This window comes from Tachypleus tridentatus, chromosome 8 (genome assembly GCF_004210375.1).
Source record: "Tachypleus tridentatus isolate NWPU-2018 chromosome 8, ASM421037v1, whole genome shotgun sequence".
Taxonomy (NCBI): domain Eukaryota; kingdom Metazoa; phylum Arthropoda; class Merostomata; order Xiphosura; family Limulidae; genus Tachypleus; species Tachypleus tridentatus.
Genome location: NC_134832.1, coordinates 7,165,074 through 7,184,061, shown reverse-complemented (window position 1 = coordinate 7,184,061; position 18,988 = coordinate 7,165,074). Strand labels below are relative to the sequence as shown.

Below are 18,988 nucleotides of genomic sequence, written 5' to 3'. Positions count from 1 at the left end.
TCATAAGTTCACAACTGGCATATTTTCTACCACCAGTTCCAAAGTCATATGGGACAAGATTTGAAAGGTCAGTGGGCACTACAGTTCTGTCCCCTTCTCGATCTTACTCTCTGATGAACAAGAAGTAGCTGATACCCGGAGCATTGCCAGTACTCTAGGTGAAAGCTTTTGCCAGGTATATAGCACTTCTGCTTGTTCCTCCACCTTCTTGGCCATCAAGACTTGGGCAGAGTATTCACCTCTTTCCTTCCAAACTGATTGTCTCTGTGACTATAATCGTCCCTTTACACTGGTGGAACTGAAACTGGCCCTTCATCAGTCTGGCAGTACATCTGTTGGACCAGATGATGTACACTATGACATGCTGCACTATTTATCTCCTGCTTCTATTGCTGTACTTCTGATTGTTTCTAACTGGATTTGGCAGGATAATGTTTTTCCTCATGCCTGGCACCAGGCTATTGTCCTACCTTTCTCTAAGCTTGGGAAGGATCCCAAGATTCCTTCAAACTACCATCCAGTTGCTTTGACAAGCTGTCTCTGTAAGACCTTAGAGAGGATTGTTAATGCTCCTCTTGTGTGGTTCCTACAATTAGACAACCTCCTCTCGCCCACTCAGTGTGGGTTTTGATGACAGCACTCCACCATGGGCCACCTGATTTGACTTGAAACGTCAGTCATGGAAGCCTTTCTGAAACGACAACATCTTGTATCAATATTCTTTGACATTGAGAAGGCTTATGACACAACATGGAGGTATGACATTTTGCGAGACTTCCATATATATGGGTTACGTGGCCATTTGCCCATTTTTATTAAAATTTTTTTTAATGGACAGGAAATTCCTAGTTCATGTTGGTTCGACACTTTCCCGTACTTTTCTACAGGAACTTGGAGTCCCTTAGTGCTGTGTTTTGAGTGTTACACTTTTCAGTATAAAGATTAATGCCATCACTGAACAACTCTCTCTCACTGTAGCAAATGGGCTCTTTGTCAACGACTTTCACATCTCATGTTAGTCGTGGAACATGAGATATATTGAGCGGCAACTATAAATTGCCATCGATCGTGTACTGAAGTGGACCACATCAAATGGCTTTAATTTCTCTCTCTAAAATCATTTGCATGCATGTTTACTGCCAAAGGGGTTATTTACCCTGATCCTGAACTCTGTATCGGTGAACTTGTGCTGCCTGTGGTCCCTGAGACAAAGTTCATGGGGCTTATCTTTGACCATAAGCTGACCTTTATACAACACATCAAGTAGCTATGGATCAAATGTACAAGAACACTGAACATCCTCTGTGATCGAGGTTCTATGCTAAAGATATATTGTGCTCTTATTCGATCAACACTCAACTATGGATCACTGGTCTATGGCTCTGCCAGAACCTTGGCCTTAAAAATGCTGGACCCCATTCATCATCAAGGACTTTGCTCTGCACTGGGGTTTTCTGCACTTCCCCAGTTCAGAGCTTATACACAGAGTCTCACAAACTTCTACACCTCCACCATCTGGAACTGTCTTTACTATATGCTTCAAAACTTCGATCCTTACCAAAGCATCCCACCTAGGGTTGCATTTTAGTTTCTCAGTGGGCCATACTTTTTCAGAACAGATGATCTGCCATTACTCCTTTTGGCCTTCATATCCAGGTGCAGTGGGATAAATTGGGTCTGTCCTTGGATAACATTGCTGTATCTACTGGTCAGCCCATCCCACCATGGCTTCTTACAGTCCCCTAAATGTGACCTATCTTTAAGTCATCTGGTTTGGTGGTTGTATGCAGAATCCTGTCTACAGCTTCTATGTTCACTGCTGAACTGTACACCATTTCTCTTGCCCTGGATCACATAGAAGCTTAGCAGCACTCCAAACTACACTATTTATACTGACTCACTTAGTTCTCTACTGGCCTTTGAATTACTTCATGTTACTTCACACCCTGTCCTCACCAATATTCAAACCGAGTTGCCCATTTCACTTTAACATCTACTTCTATCCATTTTTCCTGGATACAGGGCCACGTTAGTATTCGTGGGAACGAGCTCATCGACACCACAGCTAAATCTCTTTGCTCTGGCACTATCACAGCTGTGCCTGTTCCATACATGAACTGTGGTCCTATATTCAAGGCTCGGCTCTGTACCAGCTGGGAGTCGACTTGGAGTGAGCAACGCAAAAACAAGCTTTTCCAAATAAAACCCTATATTGGACTTTGGCTGTCTTGCTTGCATAAGGATCAGAAAGAGGAAGTTGTTCTAACTAGACCATGCATTGGTTGCAGTTTTTTAAATCATTGTTTTCTTTTATCTGGAACTGATGTACCAATGTATTGTCTGTGTGACACTCTGGTCACAATAAGCCACATTTTACTGTCTTGCCATCATTATGAATCACAATGATAGCACCATTTTAAATATGTTTTGTCCCAAGGTTAATTCATTATATTAGACAGTGTTATTGGAGATGGTGACACTGTCCACCTTACAAATGTTTTTAGTTTTTTAAAGGCCATTAATCTTTCTTATGCTATTTAAGTTTTTTTTAATTTATAAATTAGATCTTTTTTAATGTGATTACCTTTTAAGAATTAAAGTACATCTTACTCAATTTGAAATTAGAAAATAGCCATAAGATCAAATAACTCAAAACCAAGACTGGAAAGGCCAACTTCAGGTGTCTAACACTGATGTTTGAACTACCTGTTAGTCATTCTGGTGAGTTATGATAATTACAATTATGCTACAGAAAGTCCTTTACAACTTGTATTATTGTAGTTTTTCTCTTACCACTCTAGACTAAATATAAAAATTAGATTTAATGCTAATTATGTTTTTAATTCAATACTTAAACTTTGTTTTGTTTTACCTTGTTTCCTTTTTACAAATTTTAATAATTTTACTTTAGTTTTATCTCTTTACCAGATGTTTGACAGAGATAACCTAGTTGCATTGCACCATTACATGACAAACCAACCAACCAATCCTTAAGTCATACAACTTCCTTTTGCCCTCTCAGTGCAGATTTTGGTAACAGCATTACACTGTGAACACCTGATTTAACTTGAAACATCAATTTGGGAGCCCTTTTAAAGTAACAATATCTTGTTTCTGCTGTTTCTTACTTTGTAAAGGCTTATGACACTATTTGGAGGTATGGCATTTTGTGAGACTTCCACGCACGTAGGTTGCATGGCCATTTGCCCATTATTATGAACAATTTTGTAATGGACTGGTGATTCCAAGTCTGTATGAGTTTGATATATTTCTTTCGTACAGGAACTTTTAGTTCCTCAGGGCTGTGTCTTGAGTCTCACACTTTTCATTAAAAAAATTAATGTAATCAGTGGACAACTCCCCCATCCTACAGATATAAATGGACTCTATGCCAACAACTTCTATATTTCAGGTCTTTCGTTGAGCACATAAGGTTTATTGAATAGCAGCTACAGACTGTCCTCAATCATTTACTGAAATAAACCACAGCAAATGGTTTTAACTTCTCTCTCCCTAAAACTGTTTGCATACACTTTTGCCACAAACAGGGTGTTCATCCTGATCTCAAGCTCCATCTCAGTGAAGTTATGCTTCCTGTGGTTTCCGAGTCATAGTTCTTGAGGCTTATATTTGACTCATAAACTGACATTCATTCCCCATATCAAGCAGCTACATGTCAAGTGTACAAGGGCACTGAACATTCTCTATGAGCTCTCTTCTATTTCTTGGGAAGTAATTCAGTGTCCTATTGTGCCCTTATTCAGTCGAAACTGGACTATGGGTCTCTGGTCAATGGCTTTTCGGAACTTTAGTCTTGAATGTGTTGAACCACGTTTGCTATCTGGATTTTTGCCTCTGCCTAGGGGTTTTCCACAATTCTGCAGTCCAGAGCTCATACACTGAATCTCATGAAGCTTTTCTACACCTCTGCCTTTTGTAGTTGTCTTTTCTGTGTACTTCAAAACTTCAGTCCTTATCACAGCATCCTACCTGGGGTTGTGTTTTCCATCCTCAGTGGGCCATGCTTTCTCAGAATAGGTGGTCTGCCATTGTTTCTTCTGACTTTTGTGTCAAGGCACACTTCAGTGAATTAAGTCTGTCCTTGGATGACATTGCTGTCTCCACTGGTCGGCAAATCCCACCTTGGCTTATTACCATCCCCAAATGTGACCTTTCTTAGAGTCATTTGAAGAAGGTGAATACTCCTGATTGGAAGTGCCATCTTCTGTTTGCCAAACATCTTTCAAACCATCCTCTCATTTATGCAGGCTCTGCCATGGTTTGGTGGTTGCACACAAGATACTCTCTACAGTTTCTGTGTTCACTTCTAAATTATACATCATTTCTTTTGCCCTGGATCACACAGAAGCTATGCAGTACACAAACTGTATTACTTATATCTACTTGCTTAGCTCTGTACTGGTCCTAGAATCACTTCATGTTAGCTCTCAACTTGTTCTTGTCAATATTGAAAACCAACTGGACCATTTCTCTTTATCATCTACTTCTATTCAGTTTTCCTTGATATCAGGTCACATTGGTATTTGCAGGAAAGCTCGCTGACACCACATCTCTGCTCTGGTGCTATCACTGCCATGTCTGTTCCATACATGGACAACAGTTCTGTATTTGAGGCTTGGCTCCTCACCAGTTGGCAGTTGACTTTGAGCATTGTGACAACAAGCTTTTCCATATAAAACCTTCTATTGGACTTTGGTCATCTTATTTTTGTAAGAATCAGAAGAAGGAAATTGTCCTAACTAATCTACACATTGATCACAGTTTAACTCATTTTTTTTATCTGGGATTGATGCACTAGTGTGTTGTCTGTGTGACACTCAAGTCACAATAACCCACATTTTACCATCATCTTGTGAGGGACACCACCATTTCAAATGTTTTTAACATCAGGGATAAACCTGTGGTACAGTGTCATTGGCAATGGTGACACAGTTCACCTTACAAATGTTTTTAGGGCCCATTGGCTTTTTAAATTCTGTTTTAAGTTTTTATTCAACTTTGGACCACTGTTTTTGTTTTAACTTAATTTTTTTTACACTTCATAAAATTTTTACTCTTATTTTTTACCATTATTTGGCACAGATAACCTAGTTGCTTTGCACCATAAAACACCAAACAACCAACCAGCCACTTATGAGTTACTAGCTGCTAATGTGTTGGACCATGTAGAACTATCCTTTTGAGTGTGCATAATACCACTCAGTTTGAGAGAAAGGTGGTAGCATTCTTTGGGTATTAATGGTGTGATGCCCCTCCTACTGTGTTTCTAATGTACAATTCCAAATGCTGTCAGGTATTGAATATAACACTATTTCAGCTACGATACCCTTTTTTCTTCCATCTTTTGAATGGATGCTTGTTGGAAACAGTTTAACCACACAAGCCTTCACATATGTTTGGTTGCTACCCTTGTGTTACTGAAAACTGGATGAGAAATTACCAATGCTTCCATGTTTTTGACTGGAGGCACAACCCCAAATTTGTGGTCACTCTACCATTCTTCCCCTGATGTTAGTTCCTGATAGATCTGGTATTGGTTGTATTTGGATGAGGTGCATGACTTTCCACTCATGTAGACTGTGTATTCTTCTCCTGATGTGGATAGGGTGAAAATATTCCCATTGCAGTCCAGTTTTGGTTTTCCTCTTTCCTATATGCTGGTTGTTGGTTACATGATGTATCTGGCATTGGTTGCGTTGAAGTTGCACATGTGTAGGTAGGTCCTTGGTATGGTACTCTCTCTTTCTTGCCAGAACCATTTTGCTTTTTTGTCTAGGTGTGTGCATATAATGTTTTCTACGGTTTGTAGAGGACACTTATTGATGTTGATGAAGTATTGTTTTATTTTGTCTAATTCATCATTAATTTTATCTGGTGAGCATAGTTTTATGGCTGTGTTTATTTGGTTTCTTAATATGTTGAGTTTTTGTTTTGTTTCGTGTGCTGAGTCCCAAGGAATGTATAATCCAGTATGGGTGATTTTTCGGTGGATTCCTGTTTTAAATTGTGTATCAGTTCTTGTAATTTTGAGGTTAAGAAATGGTATTTGATTGCTTTTTCCTGTTCACTTGTGAAGTTAATGTTGGGATGTATAGTGTTAATGTGATTGAAAAATTGTGTTCTGTAAATGTGAATCCTGCAGTTGAGTCGTCTACATATCTACCAGTATAGTGGTGGATGTAATGGTGTGTTAATTGCTTGTGTTTCAACTTGTGTCATAAAAATATTGGCTAGAACTGGTAATACTGGATTGCCTATGCTTAGGTCATTTGTTTGTTCAACAACCACAACTATATACAAGCCAAAAAATCACCCATACTGAACTATACATTTCTTGGGTCTCAGCACATGAATCAAAACAAAAACTCAACATACTAAGAAACCAAATAAACACAGTCATAAAACTATGCTCACCAGATAAAATTAATGATGAATTAGACAAGAAGAACAATACTTCATCAACATCAACAAGTTTCCTCCACAAATCATAGAAAACATTATATGCACAAACCTAGACAAAAAAGCAAAATCAACTAACAAAAGTAAATATACCCCATGATTTAAAAAATCACGAAACCTTATACTGCTGCATACCATATATTCCCAACATCAGCAGAAAAATAACCAACATCTGGCAAAGACTAGTAACAAACTATGGCATTCCAGTTATTACCTAATTTATTTAAAAAACAGACACAAAAATAAGGTCTATACTATATAAAAACTACACAGACAAACACAACACCAACATTATTTGTAAAATACTATGTGATAACTGCCATGGCTTATTGGAGAAACAAGTAGAAAAATGGAAACCAGATTCACAAACACAAAAAGTCGCCTTCAAGCATTTTTGAACACTGCAAATCAAATAAACACAACATAAACATAGAAAACACCCAAATACTAAATAAACAAACAAACATAAACAAATGCAAAATTAAAGAAGCCTTACTTATACAACAACTCAAGCTTAAAATAAACCAATACAAAGGAACACTTTTATACCTGTATGAATAAATATAATCAAACATCTAAGCATGCCCTTTACATTCCTACACTCAATTATACAACTGCCTTCAAACATGTGGTCAGCTATTTGTCAGTTACCTCTTTCTTTCTTTGTGAACCTGATGATGACCGAAGAAGGTCGAAATGTTGTTTGCTCCTCTCCATAGTGCTTTCTCTATCCATACCAGCCATTTTTTACATGTATAATTTTTTCTATAAGTGGGTTTTCTCGTGATCATGGATTATGTGCATTTTTTACTAAATATTTCATTCTACATGATAGAAAATATAACAATGAAATAAAACATTAGGTATTCCAAATTTATATTTATTGTATTTAAGCTTCTGTTTGTGAACATCTCTATATTACTGATAACTTCATTAAAACATCTTGAATTATTACTGAAAAACATATAAAACTGTTTTCTCTTGTATGTAGTGTGAGCCTCTATTACTGTTATCCTTCCATGAAAATTTTATACTAGTTGACTATTTCAGTTTCAAAGCTTAAACATTATTTTAGAGTATTAATGAAAATAATATTTACACTATATTTTTTAAATAATATCTTAAAAGTGAGAAACTATAGTTAACTTTTTCATAAATTTGATGGCAACAAGAATTTAACCCTACACCCTCGAATCACCAAAGCTGAATAAACTTGAAATACAGGAAAACTTGTAAGGGAAACATTAGGCAGAGCAAAAATTACCCATTATGTAGCTTTATGCTTAACAATAAATTAAATGCAATATATTAATTACCTGGATAGTTGGAAGAATTGGAAAGAGCAATAACCTGAAACTTATTTTGATTAGTTGATTCTTTTTCCGAGAGTCAGTATAATTACTATTTTTATTAACTGATTGTTTGAATAACTGAAAATTTTAATAATTGAAATCAATTAGTTTATGGGACATTAATTACTGTAATTGCTTATCAGAGATACTTGGTTATATTAGTAAAAACCTCCAACTCTGTTACCGGCTCATCTCTCATACATAAAGCATACCAGATTTTACAAACTTGTTGGATAAATATTCAGTACCACATATGCATTTATATGGATCGATCCTATAGTTAATTTACTTAGCTGGAATTCTCTTTTAATTTTGGTGTTAAACATTGTATTTTTCTGTACATTAATTTTTGACCTTTAAAGCCATTTTCATTGTACATTCAAATGGTATACATCCATTAATTCAGATAGTACCTTTTCTTATGAGAAATGTTTTATTTCACCATTTCTTATTTGCTGTTTTATATTGCTTTATGTATAACATTTTCTTCTTTATGTATATTTTTTAGCTTATTGAATTTTTTGATGTAATGCTCAAATTAGTTCACCCCACACAAGTATTCTGGATATCTAACAACATATCAAACAACTGTGCCACCTTATGTGCTCTGAACTATAATCTGTAATTACTTATTTATTTTCATGTTACATTTTATAATACACATTCTCACGCTATAATGTCAAAAGTTGTTTCTTTTATTTTAAAGCTCATTTGGGCTTTAAAATTTCCTACTAAAAAACATGTAGCCAATATTCTTCAAAGAGAGGTGGTCTTAGGATCAATTAGCTAGTTTTGTTGAGCTAGAGTCATCTGAGTACCAGTGTTGGATATTCTCAGTGGGTGTTGTGGACATTGTTTTTGATGTTGGGGTTTGCTCATGAAACCCCGGCATTGTTGTAGTGTCCTTGTTTGTCATCATTGTGCATCTAGTTGTAGGATTCCATAAGGAAATGGGGTCAGTGTGCACTGAAATTTCCTCTATTTATTATGATTATCCCCAATCTGTGAAAAAATAAATGAAACTGTAATAAACAAACAAAAAAAGGCTCATTGGAAGACAACCACTCCTGGACAATTCTGCTCATTCACCATGACAGTCTAATTATATACCTCAATTTCTCATTATCTGCAACTCCTTAGGTCAAATGTCTCCCTTTTTAATTCAGAATGGATTAGAGGGGCTTGCTGGCTCATCCAAGTCAGTTGTGAAATTGCACTCTGGGGACATTTTGGTAGAAACATCTACACCACAACACACCATACTCCTGAACTCTGAGGCCACTGAGGACATACCCTTTGAGGTTACTCAACATACTACTATGAATACCTCTCCAGGAGTGATCTTTGAGAGGTACTTGAAGAACATCCCTAAGTTGGAGATTCTTGCTCATTGCTCTGCTCAAGGTGTTTCTGCGGTTTGCTGTATCTCCACTCATAAGGATTAAATCTGGCTACTGACCAGTACGTTAATTTTGATGTTTAAGTCACAACATCTGTTTGCCTGTGTTAGGGCAGATTATCTGAACTGTAAGGTATGGCCATATGTTCCTAACCCTCTCTGATGTTTCTAGTGTCAACAGTTTGGACATTCAAAAGCATCATGTCGTAGTTCTCTGACAAGTGCTTGTTGTGGTGGCAAATTCTGTGACATCTACAAGTGCAAACAGGAACATCACTGCATTAACTGTAGTAGATCCCACCCCACATACTTTTGCTCTTGCCAAAAGTTGGTGGAGGTGATTGAGGTACAGCATTTAAAAAACATTAACAACATTAGTTACCTTGAGGCTAGGAAGTTATTGTTCCCAACTCCATCTTGTATATATTCTGCTCTGCATTACTTGCCATCAGTGTAGTGGGAGTGCCTCCAACAGAGTTGTTTTTCAGCCACATGAAGAATCTTTTGCCCTCTCTGAATAAGCAAGTTAACAAGTCAAAATCTACTCTTCCCTCTTTTCCCCTTTTTTTCTTACAGTGATCACCCGGGGCCACTTCCTTTGGCCCTGAAATGTAGAGTAGTAATTCATTCTCACTCTCAGATGCTGGAATCTCCATCTACCAATGAAGACTTCCCAACTCAATCCAGGACAGAATATTTCACAGAAGTCAAAAGACCTTCTAATAAAGATAAATAGGGTGGTCATAAAACAAAGAGTTCTCCATCCAGTTCTCCTCCACCTAAATGAAAATAGGCACTTTGATACAGTGGAACTGTTCTTTTTTTAATCTGAAATACATTGATGTCGTCATTGATTATTATCATTCTCTGTGTTTTTCCTTATAGGAAACATTTCTGAAACCTGCCGATAGTCACCTTTTGGCAGTTATCTTTATACTGGAATGACAGATTGTATGATGGATGATGCATCACACTACTGGTTGATTAGCTTGTTACCTATCCTTCCTTTGCAGCTCGATACACCATTGGAGGCCTTTGCCATCATTGTTTGTTCTCTCTACCTGTCTACTTGAGAGACTTATGATCAATCAGACCTTGATGCTCTCATTGAATAGTTGCTGTCTCCATTTTTATTCCTGGGAAACTTTAATGGCCACAATCCTCTCAGAGGTGATGCTGACACTGAGGGGGAGGGGTCATTCTATAGAGTATAATGCTATTGGATCATAACCTTTCTCTCTTCAGTACTTGCTCTTATACTTATTTTCATGGACTTAGTTTTTTACTGCCATTTAACTCTATATTTGTTCCCCTTCACTTTTCTTTCACTTCTCTTGGAGGGATGACAGTGATCCATGGGTCAATTTTCATTTTCATATCATTTTGAAAGAGACTGGCTCTGGTTGATGCCATTCGTGCCTAGGTAGACTTTCACCACTCTCTTGGAACCTGATCCTGCTGTCATCTGTGTGCCATCAGTAGACCATATGGTAGCAGTGACTCAATGTATTGTCTAGGTAGCTGTTCAGCCTATTTCTAAAACTTTGACACATTTTCTACAGCATCCTTGCCCATGGTGGAGTCCTGCCAGAAAGTATGGAAGGTTCAAAACCAGTTTTTGAACTGCATTTCTTTCCAACAAGCCCATGCCCATGTTCAGCAGATAAGACATCAAAGCTGGAAGGAATTTTGGATTAAATTCACAACTAGCATCTCTTCTACCACCGGTTCCAAAATCATATGGGACAGGATTTGGAAGGTCAGTAAGCAGTATACTTCTAGACTTATTTTGATCTTGCTCTCTGATGACCAGGAAAGTGCTGATGCTTGGGGCATTGTCATTATCCTCAGTGATATCTTTTCTTGTGCAACTAGTACTTTTGTTTTGTTCCCACCTTCTTGGCCATCAAGTCTTGGGCAGAATGACTTCCTTTTTTCCTTTTGGGCTTATCATCTGTATAACTATAATTGCCCCTTTATGTTGGTGGATCTCAAGCTTGATCTTCATGGAGCTGGCAGTACATGAGTTGGATCTGATAATATTTACTATGAGATGCTGCTTTATCTCTTTCTTTCCTCTCTTGTGGTTGTTTTTAACTGGATCTGGCATTTACATTTTTTTTCAGATGCTTAGCATTAGTCTATTGCCCTTTCTTTCTCTAAGCCTGGGAAGGATCTAATGACTTCTAACTATCATCCAATTGCTTTGACAAGTCATCACTGTTAGGCCTTAGAGAGATGGCTAATGCTCATATTGTTTGGTTCCTCAAATTAAAGAACATCCTCTTGTCCACCTGATGTGGGTTCTGATGACAGTGCTCCGCTATGGACTACCTGATTGGAATTGGACTACTTCAAATTAGTTCAGACTGTGTTCTTGTTGATATTTAAAACTGACTGAGCCATATTTCTTTATCTTCCATTTTATTCAGTTTTCCTTGTTACCAGGACATGTCAGTATTCATAGGAACAAGCTCACTGACACAGCAGTTAAATCTGTTTGCTCCAGTGCTATCATCCATGCCTGTCCCATATAGGGACTGCAGTGCTGAATTCAAGGCTCTGCTCCATGCCAGTTAGCAATTGACCTGGAGTCAGCAATGTGATAACAAGCTTTAACAAATTAAACTTTCTGTTGCTCTTTGGACATCCTGTTTCCATAACTTTCAGAAGGAGAAGTTGTCATGGTTTGGCTATGTATTGGTCAGTTTTTTATTTTCTTTTATATGGGGCTGATGAACCACATTTTACTGTCATTCCATCATTATGACTCTGAAGAACAGTACCATTTTAGACATTTTTCTTCTACGTGTTTACCCCAACACTGGAAAGTTTCATTTGCAATGATGAAACTGTCCACCTAGGTTGTGTTTTTGCGTTTTTAAGGCCCAGTACCCTTTTTAATGCTATTTAAATTTTTATCCCAATTTTGGCCATTGTTGTGTTTCAACATTGTGTTATAATAATTTTACTTTATTTTTTTACTGATTGTTTGGCACAGTTAGTTTAGTTGCTATGTGCCAATAAACACCAAACAACCAACCAACTAAAATCATGTCTGAGAACTTACAAAGTCTACCAAATTAGTCTGAGTGAAATATGATTAAAATGTAAATAAAACATATGTAATTTTTCAGCTTAAAGTTTTAATGTTTCACTTACATAAGTTCCAGAACCTTCCACCACCTTATAATTGTACTTTTTCAAGCTAGAAAGATGCTGTTTTAGAGTTAAAAAACATGACATTTTCTTGAAAAGGAGTGGAAAAAGTGATAAATTTTGTAAATGTTTTATTGCTATTTGAGGTGGCTTAATGCTTTAACATGAACTGAAATATACTGTATCTTAATTGTTCTTTTTTGTTGTGGATAAACAGTTCTTAACATCTTTGCTCTCTTTGAGCTTTGTATGTGATCATGTGATCTCTGCTTATTGACATTCTGCAGATTTTGAGGCTTGCTGAAATCTGTGATCACAGTTTTTTGGTTGTTTAATCATGACCCATTTTGACACTTCTATGGTTGAATCTTGCATCATCTGCCAGGAAGGCACCAACTTTAAGGATATCTTTAAAATAAGTGTGATCATTCATAATAATTACAAATTTAAGTAGGTATCTTCTTGTCTGAAAATCACGCTGACTGCCTGTTACTGTTCATCTTGTAAGATGCAATATACAACACTTCACAATCAGTTATTGACTAATTGCATTACAAAAAGATATGTTTCTTTTGACTGCAATTCTTACACAAGTGGATGAATTTAACAAACCACAAAATATAATTTAGCACAATCCAATATTTAGGGTAAAAGAAATTTTGATTTAGTTTCAAGGTATGTTTTTCTTAATTTCATAAATTTCACCTATATTTTTGTTTTCTTACAGGAAAAAAATGAACTAATGATGATTCATTCGATAGGCTACTGCAAGAGTTTATAGATGATAGAAAAAATATGGATTTTGAAAGTCCTGATGTTGAGAAAGACTTCCCAGGCTTGTATGCATCAGAAGGCATGATGAAGAGTCCAGACCGAGACAGTGGTTGTAAGTTGGTTTTTTGCATATCATATTTAAAGTTTTTTTTAATTACTCAACCAACAGAGTTTTTTTTTCAATCTCATCTGTATCAGAACACAAGATACATTCATAAACTGTATACTTGGTACATGTTTATTAGTGTTGATTAACTAACATATAGTTTTTACCTTGTCACATATATTTTTTCATATGTTCTTTAGCTATCTTATCCAGTATAAATTAGGTTATTACTCAAACATGTTATAAAATATTCAAAACCTTGAGAAGTTGTGTCATGTTATTCAAGCATCTGTCAAAAATGTTTGTAATTTTAGCAGTAATAGTGTGTTTTATATACATAAGCAAATATATGCAATAAGTTTTATAATGAATATTTATTTAACTAATAAGGAGAGCAATGTGAAATAATTGTACCAAGCTATTGTAGTTTAGATAAAGATTTTGATAATTCTTATAAATATATGTATGAAGTGGATGATAGGATATTGAAATAAGATTTTATCTAATCCTGCATATAGTAGTTGATTGTTATTATACATGGTGATGGGAGACAATGAAAATAATTCCTGCACTGTTATTGTTATACAATTATCATGAATGTTGTATTTACCAAAACACTTCATAACTTGAAAAAAAAATTGAGAAAGATTGGCTTAACCTTAACTATGCTTTTCCATATTTAAAATTGTTGATTGTTGTAAGATACCTTTCTTCCATTTCCATACATAGCTATTCTTTATCAAAAATGTTTTCACATGCTACAAGCTTTTCACTCCCCACCTTTCAATTCATATAGTTTACCTAACTGTTGCATGCAAGTTATCATTTGACAGACCTCTACCAATATTAGTGCCAATATCGAAGTGACTCGAAGTGCTCCATGCTATTATACATGTCACTTTTCATTTTGCAGTATTCATGTTCAAAGATCTCTTCTTTTTTTTTTCTTTCCTATATCAATTGTTTCAACAACTTTGCTATTTATTATACAAAAGTAATAATTGTAACTCATTCTGAAGTAGAATTATTTTATATTTCTACCCAGTTATGGAACTTTATTCTTCATTACACGTTTTTGCTACTTTTTAATTTTTTCTGTCAACATTTTTAAGTTCCAAATTCTTTATGACTGCAGAGGTTATGTTTTTTATCAGCACGTTTACATCGACTTCAAATATCAAACCTTGACTGGGGAAGTATTGGCTTTATTTCATTGGGAAATTAATCATGCAATGAACTGACCTTTGTTAGGTCTTTACTCAAGTAGAGGGGCCCACATATTTTGAAATACAGTCTGCCAACTTTGGAAAGATAAGGTTTTTACATTTCCGTGGTTTTTGAATGTTTTAATTATTAATATTGTTACTCATAGTTATTTTGGTTTAGTAGTATAAGTTTAGTTACGTTGGTTTATACTCAAAGTTCTTGTTTGAAATTAGATGTTAATTGTATCCTTTGTCCTATAATATTGGATTAGGCTTAACATGGGTCTTTTATTTTAGAATTACCTATTATGTTACTGGTATATCATAAATGAATTAAATTTTATCTTAAAGTCATCATACACATTACTTTGTCAATACTCACTCACTTAATTTTAAATATAATACCTATTTCATTTTCATTATTATTCATCATTTATACTTCATATTTGCTCATTTTGTGTGGATCTCTGGACCCAGGGTCTGCACAAACTTCTCCCAGTATTGGGTATGTTATTGTTAGATTAGAGTTTTTAGATAAGAGCTTGATATATTGTGTACTCCACAATTTGATTAGTCTTAACATGTGTTTTATTTTTTATTTACTATTTACCTGTAGTTCATGTTACAGGTAAATTGATAATTAGATGAAATATCTTATTTGCTTAAAAAACAACAATTTATACACATTTACTGCCCTCACACTTAAATTTACATTGTCAACTACTTCATTTTCACAATTCTTTATAATTTATACTTACACTAAAGGCAGGGCGTCTTTCATACCTTCTCCGAGTATTGCTCATTTTCCTTCTAAATAGCCAAACTTGTTTAAAACAATCTTGATTTTCTGAATTTTCCTCCCCCTTATTATGACTTACCTTTCCATGACTTTTTTGCAGAATATGCTAGACTTACCTCAGATATTTTTTTAGAGCATTTCACGATATCATTTTTCCCCTCCTCCTATAGACGTTACGTGATGACCATTTTTGTCCTTCTTTTGTGAGAGGGTACTTGTAAGTCTTGCTCTTCAGAGGCTTTGGTTCAGTTTGCAATCAGGCAGATTTTTTCTTTTATTCTATGTACTTAGAATTCATATCATATGTATAGGGTGAGGGGCAGTCTCTGTTAATCCTGTTGTATTTAACAACTAATTTTACAGCTTCATCTTATCCTATTGACTCTCCTATTAGAAATATCTTCCTTACACCTTCTTTCTAAGATATTCCACCTATATGTAAGAGATTTTTGTGGGATACTTTTCTTTCTTCCCTACATGTTGGGAAGTTTATTTTCAGTTTTTTCTCTATATATGTGGCTTCTTTGCTTTGGAGATTTTATGGGATGTGTCAAAATAAAGGGATTATTATTATTATAAAGGAGTAGTATTTAGTAAGAAGGTTAAATAATGTGGGTGTTGGGCTAAGGATTCTTCTAAAGTAGATGTTTTACATGTTGATAAGTTTAACAATAAACATACAGCATATATTTCACTTGTTTGTAAAATAATATATTTTGAAATGGTTAAATCTATGTAGATCAGATTTTATACACTAGAGTTGATAGGCATATCATAAACACTATATATGGTTTTCTTTTTGTCAAAAGTCCACTTAAGCATATTCAATTGCTTTAGAATTTCAGTTGACAAACCAAACTATTTTTCAATATTTCTTTCACGCACATATTCTGTTTATAATTCACTTACAATTGTTTGATCCTCATAGATATTGCCTGTTTATTTGTTAAAGTACACTCAGGCTGGTTCAGTTACTTTATAACTCACTTTTTTTGGTAAATGTTAGTTTTCCTCTAACATATTAGCTGTTTGACCTTTATTAATCTTTAGTCTTTTCATTCCTGTGTCAGATAACTTTACATCTAACTTTCCTTGGCCAAACTTTTACTTCCCATGAATTTACTTTTTTGTCTGCTCTGGCTGTCTGCTGCTTCCACTCATAACACAGTATTTTTATATTTATCATTTAATCCTGTGGTTACTGTCTGGAAATCTATATCCTAGACATCCATAAATTTCACGTGATGTTTGATAGCCTCAACATCAATAAATTATAATCGTCTGCTTTTGACTCTTATTATGAAAAACTGAAACAATCATGCAATATTAAAAAACAAACTAACTGATCAATAGTAACTACACTAAACAGTCTTTTGTATCTGACAGGGTGGGACAATCTTTTATCATTTGTTTACTGTTCACTTTTAATAGGGACTTATGGTTGTCTCTTTCCTTCACTGGTCCATATTTAGGGCTACTGAGTCACTGCCATCTTCATTCATGTTTCATGTCTGGCACCTTCCTATCCTTTACTTGCTCTACCTACATGTGTTTCCATTTGTCATGTATGATTGATGCTGATTGGAGTTCTGGATTTATAGACCCCACTTCATGGGTTAATCAGCAGGAAACTTTAGGACAATGGTCTACAGATAAAGGCTCTTACCATGTTAACACCCTGCAACTTCCAGCATTCTAACATGCTTTAACTCACTTTCTTATTTTAATCAGGATTTCACTAATCATATTTCATTCTGACTATTTGTCGATGGTGATTTGTATCATTCACCAAGGGGGCACTCATTCTCATTCTTTTTATGGTAGACAGTGGATTTCTCTTTTTGAATCCACCCTCTTGACATGCATTTCCAGATGCTTTTGTTCTTTTTGCAGATTCCTTTTCCAGTCCAGATCTACTTTCTCCCAAGGAGTGACTTCAGATTTTTGGTGGCTCTGCCTCCTGTGGGGTACTCTTTAATAGGAAGAATTTGTGTCTTTTCTTGATTCCAAGTTTCCTCGTTTTGTTTTTGGTTTCTGGTTTATCATCAACTTGCCCTGGCTGTTGATATATTCGGACAGGATTAGATCCAGTTTATCCAGTTTGCATTTCATCAGTTTTCTTTCTAAGGGGATTTTTATCCTACATGTCGTTATGTTTTCTAGCTGATCATCCCCAGCCAACACTGATAAACTGATAAGCTTGAAACATTTTTTTATCTGGATTGAATTTACTAACCTGTACTTTGTGGGTTCATGTGGAATATCATTTTTCTCAATTCATTTCTTGCCATTCTCTACCTTTATTCTGTTTGTGACATTTTTCCTTACCTCTATAGTAAGGCTATGTTGACTTAACTTTAATTTCCATGGCCACAAAATGCATACTGTTCATTACAGTTACATAAACTAGAATTGGGGTGTTCCACAAGATTGCTTGTAGGTTTTTCCTCATGATATCTTTGCTTCATAAATATGCTTTAAATCATGGATGATGATTTTCAAAATAGGATTTCATGATCACTCACTGCACATTGTCATCCAGTGAAGTAAGTTCCAAGTCATTAGGGTGGTGGACCATGCAAGTATTCTCCTGAATGAGAGGTATAAGATATAAATAATAAAATCTCAGTACAGTTAAGAATAGGGTGGCGATGTTCTGCTTGTGTAGATGAGATGTTTTTCAAATAGCCGCTTCATCTCTGCATATGTTTGTTTGAGATATGTTGTAGGTATGAATTTTACTTTCATAATGATTGGGATCCTTCCTCCTACCCCATCATGGAAGCTGTTTCTTGGTGATTGAGTTTTGAATTGAAAGCTTAATCATTGAAACCATGCTCTTACACATGTAGTGTAATTGGGATCCTTCATTCTACTCCCATATGCACGTTGGTTCCTGGTAGTTGAGTATTGAAATTAGAGCTGAATCAATCAATATAATTCCTCTTGTGTGGTTAGGGTGTCCCTTATCCTTTACTAAATTTGCCTTGAATGTACTACCCCAGTGTTGTGTGTCATGGTGGGTGCACTTTGCTACTCTGCTTCCTTGGTGTCTTTAATGCTGAGGATGTTTGAGGTGATTCTGGTCCATCTGATTTGTCAGATATATACGTATGTTACTCTTCTCTCATATGCTTTGTTCACAGATCAGTGATGGGACTTCCTCTTTCAGTTGGCTGATCTTTCCTACCCTCCCATGGGTTTCAGTTCTTGTGGGTTGGATTTTGGAATGTAGTTGACTTTACATGTATGTTCCATCAGGCTTTAGCCACTTTACAACCATGAGGCACGTACCTAGTTTTATCGACATTTTGTTTATCACAGATAATTAAATTATGTTGTGATTAGGATCTTAGTCCAGTCTTGTTTTCTCGCAATATTCTACCAGGATCTGTCATGCTTTTTCACATCTGGGCAAAGTGTATAAAGGTTAAGAAGTTTTGTTGTTTCCCATGTGTAAGCCTCTTATTATATGGTTCCCCTATTAGGGTATCTTTCTGATGCTTCTGCTTTGTCCCTCACATCAGTCTCTCCACTTATTCAGTGTAGGATTCTATCTATGCATGTGAAAGGAAATAAGGTACCTTATAAGAAGTTATAATTTTCCTACACTGAAAATGTATTTCCAACAGGTGCTTGCTTCCATTTGAACTTTCCATCCTTTCTTCCAATTGTTCACAGGAGCTTACAATTTTGCTAAACTTGATGTATAAG

At 35.6% G+C, this 18,988-nt stretch overlaps 1 protein-coding gene across 5 annotated transcripts in view; it reads left to right on the top strand.

The window, feature by feature from the left end:
* Rlip (Ral interacting protein) overlaps nt 1-18,988 on the top strand; it is a 114,955-nt gene that overhangs the window by 4,664 nt on the left and 91,303 nt on the right. For all 5 annotated transcript variants that reach the window (XM_076517502.1, XM_076517500.1, XM_076517503.1 and 2 more), the window contains exon 2: nt 13,118-13,276. In XM_076517502.1, coding sequence (XP_076373617.1) covers nt 13,186-13,276 — 91 coding nt within the window. In that variant the 5' untranslated portion in view covers nt 13,118-13,185. The remainder of the gene's footprint in view (nt 1-13,117; nt 13,277-18,988) is intronic.